The 15981-nt window shown below is 54.2% G+C and overlaps 1 protein-coding gene across 1 annotated transcript; it reads left to right on the top strand.

Moving 5' to 3' along the window:
- The first annotated feature begins 450 nt into the window (after positions 1–450).
- On the top strand, positions 451–15651 carry Stac2 (SH3 and cysteine rich domain 2). The gene is made up of 11 exons (XM_090350751.1): positions 451–656; positions 8347–8653; positions 9052–9149; positions 9293–9383; positions 10274–10386; positions 10476–10548; positions 10637–10698; positions 11975–12072; positions 12414–12465; positions 13466–13603; positions 14121–15651. The coding sequence occupies exons 1-11, from the start codon at positions 567–569 to the stop codon at positions 14223–14225; spliced, it is 1227 nt and encodes a 408-aa protein (XP_090206877.1). The 5' UTR covers positions 451–566; the 3' UTR covers positions 14226–15651.
- Positions 15652–15981: the final 330 nt, after the last annotated feature.

Genomic DNA, 15981 nt, shown 5'->3' with positions numbered 1-15981 from the left:
GCCCTCCTGGCCACGGCGGCAGCCAATGGCTGTGAGCCTTGATTTGCATAGCGGCGCGGGGGCGCGGCGGAGGAAAGGGGAGGGACCAGGCGACCTCCTAAATCAAAGTTGGGAGGCGAGGACTGGGCGGAGGGGCCGCGGGGTGCTGGGTTGGGGCCGGCGGGGAGGGGGGGAGGAGAATGGGGGGCGGGCGCAGAGGACGGCGGAGCGGGCCGGACACGGGCAGCTCCGTCGCTCCCTCCCTCGGCTCATCCCCGCATCCCCGCTTCCCCCCTCCTTCGGCGGTGAGCAGCCTCCGCTGCGGACCCTCGGTCCTCTCGCCCGGGGGGCGTCTGGCTCCCCGCACTCGCCACCTGGGCAACTTTCTCCACCAGAGGCCCGGGCTGGAGAGGCTGCCCTGCCGGGGCGGGTTTCTGCCGGGGTTCCTCGGGGAACGGCCTCTGGAGGAAGGCTTCGGAGTCCCGTAGAGACAGACGCCCGTCGCCCGCACCCTGCCCTCGGCCGCCTGCCCTGCCGTCGGGTCTCCGCATCCTCGCATCTCCAGTCCCCCCCACACCCCGACAACCATGACCGAAATGAGCGAGAAGGAGAACGAGCCGGATGACGCGGCCACCCACACCCCCCCGGGGACCGTCTCCGCCCTCCAGGAAACCAAGGCAAGTCTGGGGAGGGGGGCGCACCGGGCCTGGCCCCCCGCCCGGGCGCTCCAGCCGGGCGGACTCTCCTCCGGGGTGCGCGGGCCGCCGCTCGGGGAGCCTTGGTGTCACGGAAGCCCGCGTGATCCCCAAGACTGCGAGCCGCCGCCGGGGGTGGGGGGCTGGGAGGAAGTGGGCTGGCGACGCGGGGGGCCGAGGACCCCCCCCTTCCCCATCATCACCACCCCAGTTACCCCAGCCACACGAGCCGAGGCGCGCCAGGACGCGCGGAGGAGCGGACGCGCCTCGCCCCCTCCCGGGCGGCGGCAACTCGGCTTTGTTGGAGGGAAGCGGCGCGGCGGAGGCGCAGCGAGTGTGGCCGTGTGTAGCGGGTGTGGGCCGGTGTACGCGCGGGTGTGCGTGCGAGACGCACCCCCTCCCGGGGCCGCCACCCTGTCTGCAGCTCCCTCGCTTAGTTGCGTCTCGAATTGCCTCTACAACCGTCTGTCCCTGCCCTGGCGTCCTCTGCGTGCCTGTCGCGCCGTTCCTCTCCGCGTCCCTACGTGCTTCTCGCCCAGTCTCCGCGCGCCTCTCTCGCGCCCACCGCGGGCTCGGATTCCCGCTCCCCGCCGCGCTGGGCTCGGGGGCCCCGGGTGCGCAGCTCTCCGGGCGGGCGCCCGGGGCTGCGGCAGGCAGAGGCGGGCAGTCCGTCGCAGGCCGGGGACCCCGGGTGTCGTTGCGGCTTCCGAGCAGCCCCACCCCCACCCCGAGAGCAGAGTGAGGGGAGGGGGGCGGGCAGAAGCAAGAGGAGAAGTCATCCTAATTAATGAATGTCATAATTAACCCTAATTATGTATGATTGTTACTCCTGCGGGAGTCGCGATAAATAAATTATTCCCCAGTGAAGACAGGCGGGGCCCAGACTCCAGGCTTTGAAAGACAGTGGGGGGGGGGGCGTCGCTCAAATTCTGTCCCCTCCTCTTTACTCTGTCTAATCCCTCCCCAAGTTCTAGGTGGCCAAGAAGTTCTGCAGGAAGCAACCTGATCGGGGCTGGGGATGGAAAGAGCAGAGGCCATATCCAGGGCGCCCCCTGCCCCCCTCTTCCCCCAACTTCAGGCCAAGACTTCCTTCTCTCCTGATGTCTTCTTACCATCTGCTCTGGGTACCCAGAGGAAGGGAGCCATGAGGACCAGAAATGGGTGGCTCTTGAGCTTTCCAGTATCATTAGCTCATCTAGCTAGACCTCTTCCCGTGGTGCCCTTTCCTCATCATTCCATGGTCTCCTATTCATGAATAGGTTAAGTCAAGGTCAAGGTCATCAAGGGAGCAACCAAAGAGGGATGAACAGGGCTAGAGTGTCTGGCTGAGGCCTCTCAGTATCCTCCTGTCCCTGAACTGGGGGACCCAGTGGGTCTCCATGTCCAAGTCTTCAGGGCACACTTGACTTTCTGCAAATGAGACTTGGCCATTTGCAACTGAGCCCCCCTTACAGAGTCATATCCCTCTTTGGACAGGAGTGAAGTATTTAGGGGAGGGGGTAATTTCCTGGTTATTTATGACAGCTTCTGTCAAGCAGAATCCTTGGAGCTGAGCCTCACCCTCAATTCCAATATCCCTGTCCTCTGTCTGTCCAGTAGTCAACCTGGGCAAACATGTACAATCCCTGCTTGCTTCCCAGGGACTTGGGGCCTCCCCAGGCTCCCCATTCCAAAGTCGGCCTCCCCCACCTCCGCCCCTCAGGAGCTCCCCAAGGCAAGCAGACAAGAATGCAGTGCTGCCTCAGCAGTCCTGCAGGCTGCAAGCTCAGCGATGTGGGAGGCGGGGGTCAGGTCCTGCAGATCCCTGCCTCACTCCTACCAGCACAAGGACCCTCCAATGTCAGCTCTGGGTCTGAGCCATAGAGGTCCAAGGACCAGAGGAGAGGGATTGCAAGCTTGACCTGACCCCCCTATGCTAGGCCAGTTGAAGCCCTGGCCCTTTCTATTCCCTTCACCCATATGAAAGCTTAAAATTTGATAAGCATCGGGCACAGTGTCTCACACCTGTAATCCTCGCTACTCAGGAGTCTGAGATCTGAGGATTGAGGTTCAAAGCCAGCTTGAAGATTCTTATCTCCAATTAACCACCAGAAAACCGGAAGTGGCTGCTGTGGCTCAAGGAGTAGGGTAGGGCAGTAGCCTTGAACTGAAGTGCTCAAGGACAGTGCCCAGGCCCAGAGGTAGGACAGTAGCCTTGAGCTGAAGAGCTCAGGGACAGCACCCAGGCCCAGAGTTCCAGCCCCAGGACCATCACCAACAACAACAAAAAAAGACAAGCCAGGTGCCCATGGTTCATGCCTATAATCCTAGCTACTCATGAGGCTAAGATCTGAGGATTGGGGTTCAAAGCTTGCCCTGGGCAGAAAAGTCCATGACACTCTTATCTCCAATTAACCACCAAAACATAACAACTAATAAAAAGCCAGAAGTGGATCTGTGGCTCAAGTGATAGAGTGCTGGTGGGGGTGGGAGGGAGGGAGAGAAAAAGAGAGAGAGAGAGAGAGGAGCTCAGGGACAGTGTCTAGGCCCTGAGTTCAAACCTTCAGGATTAGCGTGGCACCTACATGCACACCTGGGCTGCGGGAGCATCAGGGGAAGCTATTCAGCAAGGCAGAGGTGAGCAGGGAGAGAAATCAGGGCCCTTGCTGGTCCTGTTCATGTCCCACCTCAGTCAGCCCCAAAGAGGTTGTGTCACCAGACTATAGGGGGAGAGAGATGGAAGAGAAAGAGAATGGTTACTGCCCACCCAGCTCAGCGTGAAGTGGGTACAAGAGAACTGAGGCCATGAGGCAATGAAGCCTGTGCAGGCTTATGTACTAGTTTGGTGCCTCCCCTGGGCATTTCTTGCCAGCCTGAGACCAACCTCTGCCTGATTCTTAAGTCTGGGTTGCAGCCGGTAATCTACCAATTCAGTGATCTTAATGGAATCACCCCCCCCGCCAGTTTGCATCTTCAGCCATCTTACTACACCAGGCCTGCTCATCATCCCTTTTGATGCCATCTCTGGGAGGACCCTGCCATGCCAGCTCTGTGATCTGAGTCAGCTTGTGCCACATCCACCACCACCCACTGCCAGCTGCCTAGTGTCCTTTCAGGAGAGGCTGTGGGAAATTGAGGAGAGAAGGGGCCTATAGAGAGAGATGAGGAAGGGAGGAAGAGGCCAGCCCCTGGCTCTGGAAGGGGTTCAGAAGAACAGACCTGGAGACCCAGGCTCCACATCAGACAGACCGTGGGTGCATCATGAGGGAATTGGGACTGTGCAGGCCAGATTGCCAGGGTACATGCCAAGGAATGGGGCCCAGGGGAGTGGAGGTACCGAAAAGATAGCTAAGCCAGGCACTAGTGCCTCATACCTGAAATCCTAGCTACTCATGTGATTGAGATCTGAAGATTGTTGTTGAAATGTATCTTCTATTAACCAGAAAAATGCTGGAACTAAAGCTGTGGCTCAAATGATAGGGCACTAGACTTGAGTGAAAGAGCTAAGTGAGAGTGCAAGGCCATGAGTTCAAGCTCCAGTATTAACACACACACACACACACACACACACACACACACACACACACAGAGATAGCTAGTGGGAAAATAGGCAAATGTCCTTTTCAGGACTAAGAGTCCCAGAAACAGTAATACCTGGTTTAGTAGAGTTGCCAACCAGTGGGCAAGCATCAAGCCACTTGGCAGAGGTGTCCCTCCTGCCTTCAGGTCACAGCCCTTGACAACCGCCAGCCACCCGGGTGGCATGTCATTCTTTCTGCCCTCCTGGGATATAGGGCCCACAGCTGAGCCAGGGAGTGGGCAGGCAGAGTTGAGACTGCTTAGTGCTGGGAACATTCTGTTCTAGAGGCCTCTGGTACCCTGCAGAGGTGGCTGTTGGCACTAAGACCCAGGGAGAGGTATACCAGGAAACAACACAGGCTGGAGAGTAGGGATACTTAAAATCTCATCCCACAACAATCCCTGTGGAAGTAATAGCCTTGGGAAGGGAAATAGGATCACTGTCAAAAGAGCTGGGGTGTGTGAGAGGGAGTAATCATTGCTGGAGCCAAGAGAGGAGTGACGGCTGTTAGTCCAAAGTCACAAGGAGGCTGGTTTCAGCTCTACATTTTCCAGAGATCATGGGTGGCCAAAGATGCATGACCATCCTAAGAGAAGATGTGGCCAGAGCATTGCAGGATGGGAGGGTGGGGAAAAACCCCCGAGCCCTTTCTGGCTCTCAATGCCTTCATGGAGCTGGTGGACAAGCCCCAAGCACAGCCGAGGGCAAGGATAGCAGGTGGAGCCCAGAGCAGACAGATGCTCGTGATTATTTGGGGTCAGCAGCCAGGACCATGTGAAAACTCGAGTTCTGACTAGTGCTTTACCAGAGAAGTCGAGCATCAGTGATTTAAGCCTTGTGAGCCTCCGCTGCTCATCTGAAAAGTGGGGCAGTGATGGTTATTGCCTCAGAGTGTAGCTCCAGCCAGGCACTGGTAGCTCCTGCCTGTCGTGCTAGCCACCCGGAGGGTTAAGATCTGAGCATCACAGTTTGAAACCAGACAGGGCATAAAAATTCTTGAGACTCCTCTCCCCCTCCCCACAACCCCCAGCAGTCCTGGGGCTTCAGCTCAAGGCCCGGGCACTGTCCATGGGCTTTCTTAAGGCTAGTGCTCTACCACTTGAGCCACAGCACCAGTTCTGGCTTTTTCTGTGTATGTGGTACTGAGGAACCCAGGGCTTCATGCATGCTAGGCAAGCATTACTACTTGGCCACACTCCCAGCCCTCAAGACTCCTCTTATCTCCAGTTAACCCATTAAAAGCCAGAAGTAGAGATGAGGTTCAAGTGGCAGAATACTAGACTTGAGCAAAATAAGCTAAGAGATAGCATCCAGGCCCTGAGTTCAAACCTCAGATTCCTCACTCTCCCCCTCCCCACACACACAAAGAGGTAACATCAAGACTCATGGGATGCAGCAGAGAAAATTAGTTCTAGTGATCTAACAAAAACAGCTTCTCATGCATATGTTTTCTGGGTTTATTTATTTGAATTCAGACTATTTCATCCTGCCGCTTCCATCTTGGACATGGGGAAATTGAGGTTCATAGAAAGAAAGTAAAGTGATTTATATTCGGGAAACAGGTTGATTTTCTCATCATCCCCCCAGCATATCTTCCTAGTCTTATCACCCATGTTCTCTATCCCTGAGACCCCTGGGCAGAACAATGGGGATTCACTGGTCTCTTGGGACCCATCAAGGTCCTAGAGTTGCATTGGTCTTAGATGGTCACAGCCTAACCTAGACTGACATTTGTTGTCTCTTTGTCTCTCTGGCTCTTTGTCTATAGTCCTGTGCCCAGACATCTGTGGCCCAAGGTCCTGCTTCTCACAGATGCATGAAGAAGCCCATAGTGCTTTCCAGGAAGCTGGGCTTGGAAGGAGCTGAGTAATTTAGTGTGCCAGACACCCCAGGGCCTTGGCCTCCCAGCTGGCACACTAGTGGCTGCCTTGTATCCAAACAGCCCCTCTGCTTCCCCTCCATCTTGCTGCCTACTGGCCTCCCAGATGCTGGAGGGGCCACTACTTCAGTCTCTTTGGCACAGGTGCCAGGCAGGCAGCCATAACACACAGGCTGCCTGGCATGCCAATATGGAAACCCTAGCCAAGACTCCCTGTCTGCAGCCAAACTTGTGTTGTCCCACATCCCCCACCCCTACTTTTCTATCTCTGGTGGGCAGGGGGTGAGGCTCTGGGAAGGAAGGCTTTCTCATCTCGCTCTGGACAAACTCAGTATGGGTATGTGTGGGGAAAGCAGTGGAAAGAACCCTAGATTCACTGTAGAATTGACCCAGAACTCTAGTCACTCTGCTCACACGAGCTCCATTTCAGATTGAAGTCACTTGAGTCAGATGCTAGTGGCTCACATCTGTCATCATAGCTACTCACAAGGCTGAGATCTGAAGTTCACAGTTCAAAGCCAGCTGGGCAGGAGGAAAGTCCATGAAACTTATCTCCAATTAATCAGCGAAATACTAGAAGTAGAGATCTGGTTCAAATAGTGGAGCACCAGTCTTGAGCAAAAAAAAAAAATCTAAGGCTCTGAGTTCACCCTAATACTGTATCTTCACGTGAGTGCAAGCACACACACACACACACACACACACACACACGCACACACACACACAGAGTGGCAAGCAGCCACTTGGTCGGCAGGTATCTAGTAGAGGTACACTGAGCCCTTACTATATAGTGAGACTCTGTTAGGGATTTGAGGTAAGAGTGCCTGCCTTTGAGGAACCCACAGTCCCCAGAGGAAATAAGAAGTAGATGACAGTAGCAGCCCGATTGGAACTTTAATGCAGGTTGGTCTTCAAGTATGTGCAGTGGTCACAGAAGGAGGAAGTGGTTCCATGCATGGACCTTCCTACAGAAAAGTTGGCTTGCCAGAGAGAGAGGGTGTTGGGTAGATAAAGAGGATAGTAATTGGGCTTGATTCTCAGATCTCAGCTTTCTGAGTAGGATTACAGGCAGGAGCTATGATGTGCCTGACACTGTTTTGTTTTAACTTGACTGAATAGTTCACTCAGACAATGAAATGATATGTGGGCATAAAAAAAGAATGGAGAAACTCCTTATGCATTTATATAGAATGATTTCCAAAATACAATTTAATGGAAAAAAGCAAGGTACAGGAGAACATTTATTATTTTATTTTCTGCTAAGAGCAAAGAAAATCTTTTAAATCATTTCTGTCCAATTTCGATAATAGTTTTCTTTTGCTTTGCTTTTTTTTTTTTTTTTTGCCAGTCCTGGGCTTGAGCTCAGGGCCTGAGCACTGTCCTTGGACTTTCTCAAGGTTAGAGCTCTACCACTTGAGCCTCAGTACCACTTCCGGCTTTTTCTATATATGTGGTACCAAGGAATCGAACCCGGGTCTTCGTGCATGCTAGGCAAGCACTCCCGGCCCTTGCTTTGCTTTTGAGACAGGGTCTTGTATGTGTCCTATGTTGACCTCAAACTCTCCATCCTCCTGCCTCAGACTCCTGAGTACTGTGATGACAGCCATGTATCACCACACTCGGCTAAGTCTAAATAATTGCTTTTGTAAAAGTGGGTAGCCAGGTGAGGTGGCTCATGCCTGTAATCCTAGCTACTCAGGAGGCTGAGATCTGAGGACTGCGGTTCAAAGCCAGCCTGGGCACTAAAATCCATGAGACTCATCTCCAGTTGATCACCAGAAAACCAGAAGTGTCACTGTGGCTCAAGGGGTGGGGCGGGAACTTTGAACTGAAGAGCTCAGGGACAGCACCCAGGCCCAGAGTTCAAGCCTCACGACCAACCAAGAAAAGAAAAGAAGAAAGAAAGAGGGGGTAAATCTGGCCAGCCTTATGGCTAGCCTCAGCTGGCTGGAGGACACCAGGCGCTATTCCCTAGCCATAGGTGTGTCACAGTCCCTACCACTCCTTACTGTGTACACATCTGGCCAGAACTCCCTTAAAGATTCCCAGAGGTTACCTGCCTAGCTCCTGCAAGCTGGTACAGAGGAGCTTCAATGAGTGCTTCATTTCCTCTTGGCTCTCAGCCTCCCCGCCACAGGCCCGCATGGCTGGCTGCTACATGTGACACCCTGTAGGAATCCTGCCACGGGCAGCCCCCAATTGCTTCCCACTCACAGCTCCTCTTCTTCTCTCAGCTGCAGAGATTCAAGCGCTCCCTCTCTCTCAAGACCCTCCTCCGCAGTAAGAGCGTGGAGAACTTCTTCCTTCGCTCGGGCTCTGAACTCAAGTGCCCGACCGAGGTGCTGCTGACACCCCCAACCCCACTGCCCCCTCCTTCTCCGCCACCTGCATCCATGGACAGAGGTCTGCCCACTCCAGCACCTTCCCCATGCCCAGTCCCACGCCCCCTGGCACCACTCAAACCAATAAGGCTGCACAGCTTCCAGGAACATGTCTTCAAGAGAGCCAGCCCTTGCGAACTGTGCCATCAGCTCATTGTAGGTAGGCAAATGGGCCCTGTAGTGGGCAAAGGGAGGATCCAGTGGGCTGTGGGGTAGAGCAGCCTGATATTGGAGTCTTGCTACACAGACCTCCAGTGCTGTGTTGACTCCCCAAATGTACTTCATGAAGCGGGGGGGTAGCTTAGTGCATAGTACACATAAGGCTTTGGGTCCCATCTGCAGTGGTACAAGATAAATCAATGCATTGTCCTGAGAGGTGGCTGTGTGCCCAGTGTGGCTCAGCATTCATAGACACCTTGGCTTCCAGTGCTACTTAATACGCTGTGTGATAAGGTGGAGGTGCCAAGCTCCAAGTCTCTCTCTCTCTCCCCCCTCGCATCCTCACTGGCCATCTTTGCTACTTGCCCAGCCCTTCTCACTAACTCAACTTCTTCCCAGGAAACTCCAAGCAAGGCTTACGGTGTAAGACATGTAAAGTCAGCGTCCATCTGTGGTGCTCCGAGGAGATCTCTCACCAGCAGTGCCCAGGCAAGACAGTAAGTTGGGGTAGGGGAGCAGCATGTGGATGTATGAGTGAACGAACCCCTCAAGGCTCCATCTTCCTGGGAGGCTGTCCTTAGGTGTGGGAAGGGCCAGGCTCTCCATAGGCCATGACTTCCTCTGCCTCTTCTTACCACAGTCCACCTCCTTCCGTCGTAACTTCAGCTCCCCGCTCCTGGTGCATGAGCCACCACCAGCTTGTACCATGAGCAGAGAGTCCCCACCCACTGGTAAGTGTCCCCCTTGTGGCCCCTGCTAGAAGTGGTATGATGAGGAATGTATATATTCCACAGACGAGTGCCAGAGTCCCACTAGCCACTGTCTGCGTGGCATTCTTATCATGTCCCTAGTATGGGTATCCTTGTGCTGAATGCTGCACAGGCACTGGGGCACAGCTCTGAAGAAGGTGCTTGTGAACTACAAAGGAAGTAGACATGACATAGATAAACCTACCAATCATCTATTGCTCACCAACCAATGAGAATAGGGAATAAAGAGATTCAAAGGCATTCTGTGCCCATCTTCAGTCAGGGCAGACTTCCTGGAAGTATGAAAGATGAGGTCTGGGGAAGGAATGTGAGCAGAGGGAGGCTTGAGGCAGACAATAAGAGAGTGAAGTGATAAAGCATGGACTGCGGGTGCCAGGCCTTGTGGTCCATTTTAGTATTGTCTTTCGGTCTTTCTGCTAGAAGAAGTCATGTGTTTTTAGGTGAGCCTCTGGCTTCTATGTAGATTGGAGGGGCAGGAGTGGAGGCAGGGAGTTGGGTTGGAAGCCATGGCAGTTGTCAAGAGAGTCGGGTAAGGTTGATTGGGCTGGAGGCAGTGGTGATGGAGAGATGTGGGCAGATTCTAAGGGTGCTGGATTAGGGTCAGAAAGCACTGTGGACCTCAAGACAACAAAGAGGCTCCAGATCTCTGCATGGGCACCGTGGGAAGGACACAGGGTATCACTGGGATAGGGAGGACCTGGAGGGGTGGGTAAGGCAAAGATGGAGACTCAGCCTGGAACATGCTAAGATAGGGAACCAGACAACCAGGCAACTAAAACTAGGAATGCAGACTTCAGGGTGGAGCCAGACTGGCAGCTGGTGCTCGGTGTTTGAGGGTTCATGCTCAACAGGGACCAGCGGAAAGGTGGACCCAGTCTATGAGACCCTGCGCTATGGCACCTCCCTGGCACTGATGAACCGATCCAGCTTCAGCAGCACATCTGAGTCCCCCACACGGAGCCTGGTATGGCGGGCACAGAAGGGGAGCCCAGGAGGAGGGAATGTCTGAATGGTAGACCCCACGACTGAGCCTTCTCTTCTCTTGGCCCCCAGAGTGAGCGGGATGAGCTAACTGAGGATGGGGAAGGCAGCATCCGCAGCTCGGAGGAGGGACCTGGGGACAGTGGTGAGCTGGGGTGGGGAGGACAGAGGCAGGAAGGAGGGTGCTCCCCTCCCCTTCATCTTACACCTTGACCCCACCCTTTTGGGTCTAGTATTTACAGCTCCAGCTGAGAATGAAGGGTCAGGACAAGAGGAGAAGAGCCCTGGACAACAGGTGAGCCCAGGCTGGGTCAGAGTCCCCGCTCAGTGGGAGTGGAAAGGGGTATCATTGTTGCATTGTCAATGTCATGATTGTCATTGGTCCATAGTGGGGAGAACATCCACTGCTCCCTCAGGGACAGGCAGGGTTGAAGTTAGAGGCAGGGGAGGTGGGGGAGAGCCTTCTCACCACTGACCCTGCCTGCTTCCCACAAGGGGTGCAGTAGGCAGAAGGTGTCTTTTCTTTCCAGGCCCAGTCTATCTTTTCCAAAGTGAACAAGCATAGCAGTCAGGAGGGGTTTTGTTGTTATTTGTTTGGTACTAGGGATTGAAGCAATGTCTTGGAGGTGCTAGACAAGGCCTCTAAACATTGAGCCATACCCCTAGTTTTTCCTCTCTCTCTCTCTCTCTCTCTCTCGCTCTCGCTCTCTCTCTCTCGCTCTCTCTCTCTCTCTCTTTTGAGATAGCATCTTACTATGCAGCACAAGCTAGCTGCAGTTTACTGAGGGCTGGGATTACAGGTGTACACCAACTTGCTAGAGTGTCTTATTATTTCTTCTTCCTTTCTTCTTCTCCTCCTCCTTCTCCTCCTCCTCTTCTTCCTTCTTCCTCCTCCTCCTTTTCCTCCTCCTCTTCCCCTTCCTGCTCCTCCTCTTCTTCCTTCTTCCTTTCTTCTTTCTTCTCCTTCCTTGAACTCGGGGCATGAGCAATGTCCCAGAGCTCTTTCATGCAAAATTAGTACTCCGTCACTTTGAGCCACAGCTCCACTTACAGTTTTTTTTTTCCTCCAGTTTTTGGTTTTTGTTTTGGTAGTTAAATGGAGATAAGATTACAGGTATATGCCTAGCTACTCAGGATGCTTCAATATGAGGATTGTGGTTCAAAGCCAGCCTGAGTAGGAAAGTCTATGAGACTCACCAATAAACTGCTCAGAAAAGGTCAGTAGTGGCACTGTGGCTCAATTGGCAAAGAGAGGCTCAGGGACAGGGTCCAGGTACTGAGTTCAAGCCCCAGGACCCACAAAAAAAAAAAAAAAAAGGCTCACAGGGGATTTTTTTCTGCCGAGGCTGGCTTTAAACTGTGATTCTCAGATTCTCAGGTCTCAGTCTTCTGAGCAACTAAGTTTACAGGTGTGAGCCACCAGCACCTGGCTAGAGGATCTTACTTCTATCACTGACCTAGGACCCATCATGTCCCATCTCATGACTACTGGGGGAAAGCATGCCCAGAGCAACTGGACAGTGGGAATAGCCAGGGTGTTGCTTACCACTGACCTAGAGCTTCTCCCATAGCCCCCCAAGCCGCCCCTGCGGAAGGATGTGGGCCCCATGTACTCCTATGTTGCACTCTACAAGTTTATGCCCCAGGAGAACAATGACCTGGCTCTGCAGTAAGTCCTCTCTGTGATTGGGCCCCATGGCACAGTTGTTAAGACTCCAGCCTCAGGGATTGGCTTCCCATTCCTTGTTACTCTTGGAACATGAAGGGAGGGGGACTTTCTGGAACCTTCTCCTTGCACACTTGAGGCAGATGGGGACGCAAGCTACCCAGGGTCTACGAGTGATTGGTGCATTGTCCTCATCTCCTGTTCCCTTTCTGGGCTGGCCTGGAGAAACTCCTGCTGTACCTATAATCACAGTGCACTCAGAGAGCATCGTTAACCCTCTCTGAGCTGAGGGGCATGCAGAGTGCACAGGTGCCCACATGCTGCCCCAGCTCTCTCCTCCCCAGGCCTGGAGACCGGATTATGCTGGTGGATGATTCTAACGAAGATTGGTGGAAGGTAACTTGGCAGGGTGGGGTGTGGAAAGACTCTGGCAGGTTCTGCTCCAGCTTCTCTCAGAGTCTCAAAGACCTTCTGTGTGTGTGTGTGTGTGTGTGTGTCTGTCTGTCTGTGGCAGTACTAGGGATTCAACTTAGGGCCTGGGTGCAGTCCCTTCCTTTTTTCTCACTTGAGCCACAGCTCTACTTCTGGCTTTTTCCTGGTTAATTGGAGATAAGAATCTCATGGAGGCCGGGAGTTTGGCCCAGTGATTAAAGTGCTTGCCTAACATGCGCGAAGACCCGGGTTCGATTCCTCGGTACCACATACATACAAAAAAGCTGGAAGTGGTGCTGAGGCTTAAGTGGTAGAGCTCTAGCCTTGAGAAAGTCCAAGGACAGTGCTCAGGCCCTGAGCTCAAGCCCAGGACTGGCAAAAAAAAAAAAAGAATCTCATGGAGAGGCTGGGACTATGGCTGAGTGGTAGAGTGCTTACCTAGCAAGTATAAAGCCCTTGATTCGATTCCTCAGTACCACATACACAGAAAAAAGCCAGAAGTGGCTCAAGTGGTAGAGTGCTAGCCTTGAACAAAAGAAGCTCAGAACAGTGCCCATGCCCCGAATTCAAGCCCCAGGGCTGGCAAAAAGAAAAAATAAATGAAGTCTCATTGACTTTCCTGCCAGGGCTGACTTTGAACTGCAGTCTTTGGATGTCAGCTTCTTGAGTAACGAGGTTTACAGATGTGAGTCCCACGGGTTCCCAGCCAAACTCCCTTCCAACCACAGACCCTGGTCCTGGCCAAGCCTAGGCCCAACCAACCCTGAAGTCTTGCTGACAGTTTGACTCTCTTTGCCTCCGTTTTGTCCCCTGATCTCCTCATGCCCTTCTCAGAAGCCACCAACTGAGGGTTGGATTATGACAACCCAGGATCGGGAGGATAATGGCATTGACTGTGAGTGGGAACTAGGTCTAGAGAAGGTGTGGGGGTAGCACTGGGGCTCACTGCCAACCTCATCCCTAGGGCAAGATCGGAGACCGGGTTGGCTTCTTCCCAGCCAATTTTGTACAGCGGGTGAGGCCAGGAGAGAATGTTTGGCGCTGCTGCCAGCCCTTCTCTGGGAACAAGGAACAGGGTTACATGAGCCTGAAGGAGAACCAGGTAGGTTGCCTGGGCACTAACTTAAGCCCTGCTGAGAGAATAGGGGAGAGAGGTACAGAGACAGGGAAGGGTGCACTGGGAAAAGTTGTATAGCCTGGCACAGGAGGGAAACCCAAACGTGGAGGTTTGGCTCAAAGAGTAGAGCTAAATGAAAGCCCAAAACCCTGAGTTTAAGTTCCAGTACTGGCTACAGGAAGAAGAAGAAAAAAGAAAAGCCTACAAGTGGCCGGTTGTGTCATTGTGGACAAATCCTATCCCCTCTGGGAAATGGAGAGGTGCAGGAACATGTGCTGATCTCCAGAGTCAGCCTTCACATGCTCCCTGGTGCCTTCTGGGGCCAGGTCCTGATGCTGAAAGGCGCAGCACCTTCCTGGGATCTGCTCCCATCAGCCCAGAAGACTCCCTCCACATCTCCTGTGGCGCCTGTTGTCCTCAGGATGAGAGTCTGGGGCCGTGTGCAGCACTCTGGGCCACGGCTGCAGATCACGCAGGCCTCAGCTGTGTGTCTTCCATCCAGATCTGTGTGGGCGTGGGCAGAAGCAAAGATGCTGACGGCTTCATCCGCGTGAGCAGCGGCAAGAAGCGGGGCCTGGTACCAGCCGACGCCCTGACCGAGATCTGACTGAAATCAGACTGGAGCCAAGAAAACCCAGATGTCACCCCTGCGTATGCCTGGCCCTTGCTTCTGGCCCAGGAGGGGAGCCGGCATCCTGGCCATGCCCTTCCTCCCTCTGCCTCTCTCCTAGGCGCCACCCATCACAGCTTAGGAGCCTCTGCACTGAGGAAGGTTTATTTCTTGGGCAGGGTACCCTTGAATGGGTTGATCCTCTGGGACTTGGGAGCAGGGAGGAGAAAGTAGGAGGGAATAAGAAAGTTTCCAGTAGGTCCACTCAGTGCCCAGGTATGCCCAGATCCATTGTAATGCTGAGTCTTGCCCTGGGGAGGGTCCTTGCTGTGTCTTCCAGAGACTGTCCACATGCCTTTGCATGCCTGACCCCCCCCCCTCTGTCAGAGCCTTTGCTTGGGTCTATGTATATTTGCCCCTTTGCAAATGGGGCTTGGGGAGGGGGGTCTTTCCCTGTCCCTTAGTTCTCCACCCTGACTCAGGGCCAAAGGAGAGCCCCGAGTCCATCTCTTGGTCTCACCACCTCTATCACTCCGTCAATTCTCAGGAAAGTTCTGCAGGAATCTCTCCCATTACTTGAAACCTGGGTGGACAGAACCCGGAAGGGCTGAGATCTGGGGAGAGGGTGACAAATAGAAGACTGTCTCTTCAAGGAAGCCCATCACCACAGAGCAGACTTGTCCAACTTCATCTACTGGAAAAGGTGCCCAAGAACAGCCTGGACACAGAAACACAACTAAGAACACGAGACTGACCATGCTTGGTCAACACCACACGCATTTCACTGTCAGAACTCCATCCCCTTCCCCAGGAACAACCAGCCCAGGGACTGTCAGTTTGTTCTACTCCCTCCAGGAGTCCCACAAAGGACTGACCTTCCTTATCCCCTCTGGCTGGAGTCTGCAGTGCACAGAGTTGATGTTTTGGGGCCCCGCTTCTCGTTGGGTCGTTTGTCCAGGACCAGAAGCTCTGGGAAAAGATATCCTGGGATACACAGGGAAGGTGAAAGGCTCAGACTGGGCTGGGATGTGAAGCTGCAGGAGGAGCCCCTACTGTGAGGTGGGCAGTATGAAGAGAACCTCTCCCTTGCCAGCTGCTTTTGTCTGGTGCCAGACCCCTTAACCCCTCCCCAAGCTCAGAGCCTCCTCTTGTGCCCTTGGTTGTGTCAGCCCACTGCCACTCCCATCCCGGGCACAGTCATGCCCTCCATCCAGTGAGAGTGACACAGATTCTTCTATATCACACACCTTGCCCCACTTCTCCCCAGCAGAGGGGGGCTCAAGCCACACTGCCCTGTTTGCTGCCATGAGGCCGCCCCCTGCAATTCCCCCTGGGGTGAGCCCATTGCCCACTGTACATGAGGCTGCATGATGAGTCTGTTGGGGTACTGCCAACCCCAGGCTCCCACATAAATGTTTCCTGTCCCAGCCTGACTTCTCGCTGCATCTGATTGAGATGGAGGGGGGGCAGGGGCAGGGAGCTGAGACGGGGAGATCCCAGAGGAAGAGCAAATGGCTTGGAGGCAACCATGGGAATCTGCTTCCAGAGGGGCAGCAGGAGGAGGGTGGGCCCTGGGAGGTGCAGTGGGAGCCTGCAGAAGAGGCTGCAGAAAGGGGGGACAGGGTGGTTTGGGGTAGTCTGGAGGGAGGGGATGGGACTGCAGTCACTTTCCGGTATGCTGTGCACTTGAGCGGAGCAGGGGGCGGGGCCGCCTGGGCGTTCTGGGGGCGCCCCTTCTCCCAGCCCCGCCTGG

Source organism: Megascapheus bottae, chromosome 17 (assembly GCF_031878675.1).
Source record: "Megascapheus bottae isolate mThoBot1 chromosome 17, mThoBot2.hap1, whole genome shotgun sequence".
NCBI classification, from domain to species: domain Eukaryota; kingdom Metazoa; phylum Chordata; class Mammalia; order Rodentia; family Geomyidae; genus Megascapheus; species Megascapheus bottae.
Note: the sequence above shows the minus strand (reverse complement) of the source record. Positions and strands in the feature narration are given on the sequence as shown.

Coding starts and splice junctions, on each gene's coding strand:
- Stac2 (XM_090350751.1), top strand. CDS start 567: ATGACCGAAATGAGCGAGAAGGAGAACGAGCCGGATGACGCGGCCACC. Junction 10,699..11,974: donor AGAAGAGCCCTGGACAACAG/GTGAGCCCAGGC, acceptor CTTCTCCCATAG/CCCCCCAAGCCGCCCCTGCG. Junction 12,466..13,465: donor CTAACGAAGATTGGTGGAAG/GTAACTTGGCAG, acceptor CCTCATCCCTAG/GGCAAGATCGGAGACCGGGT.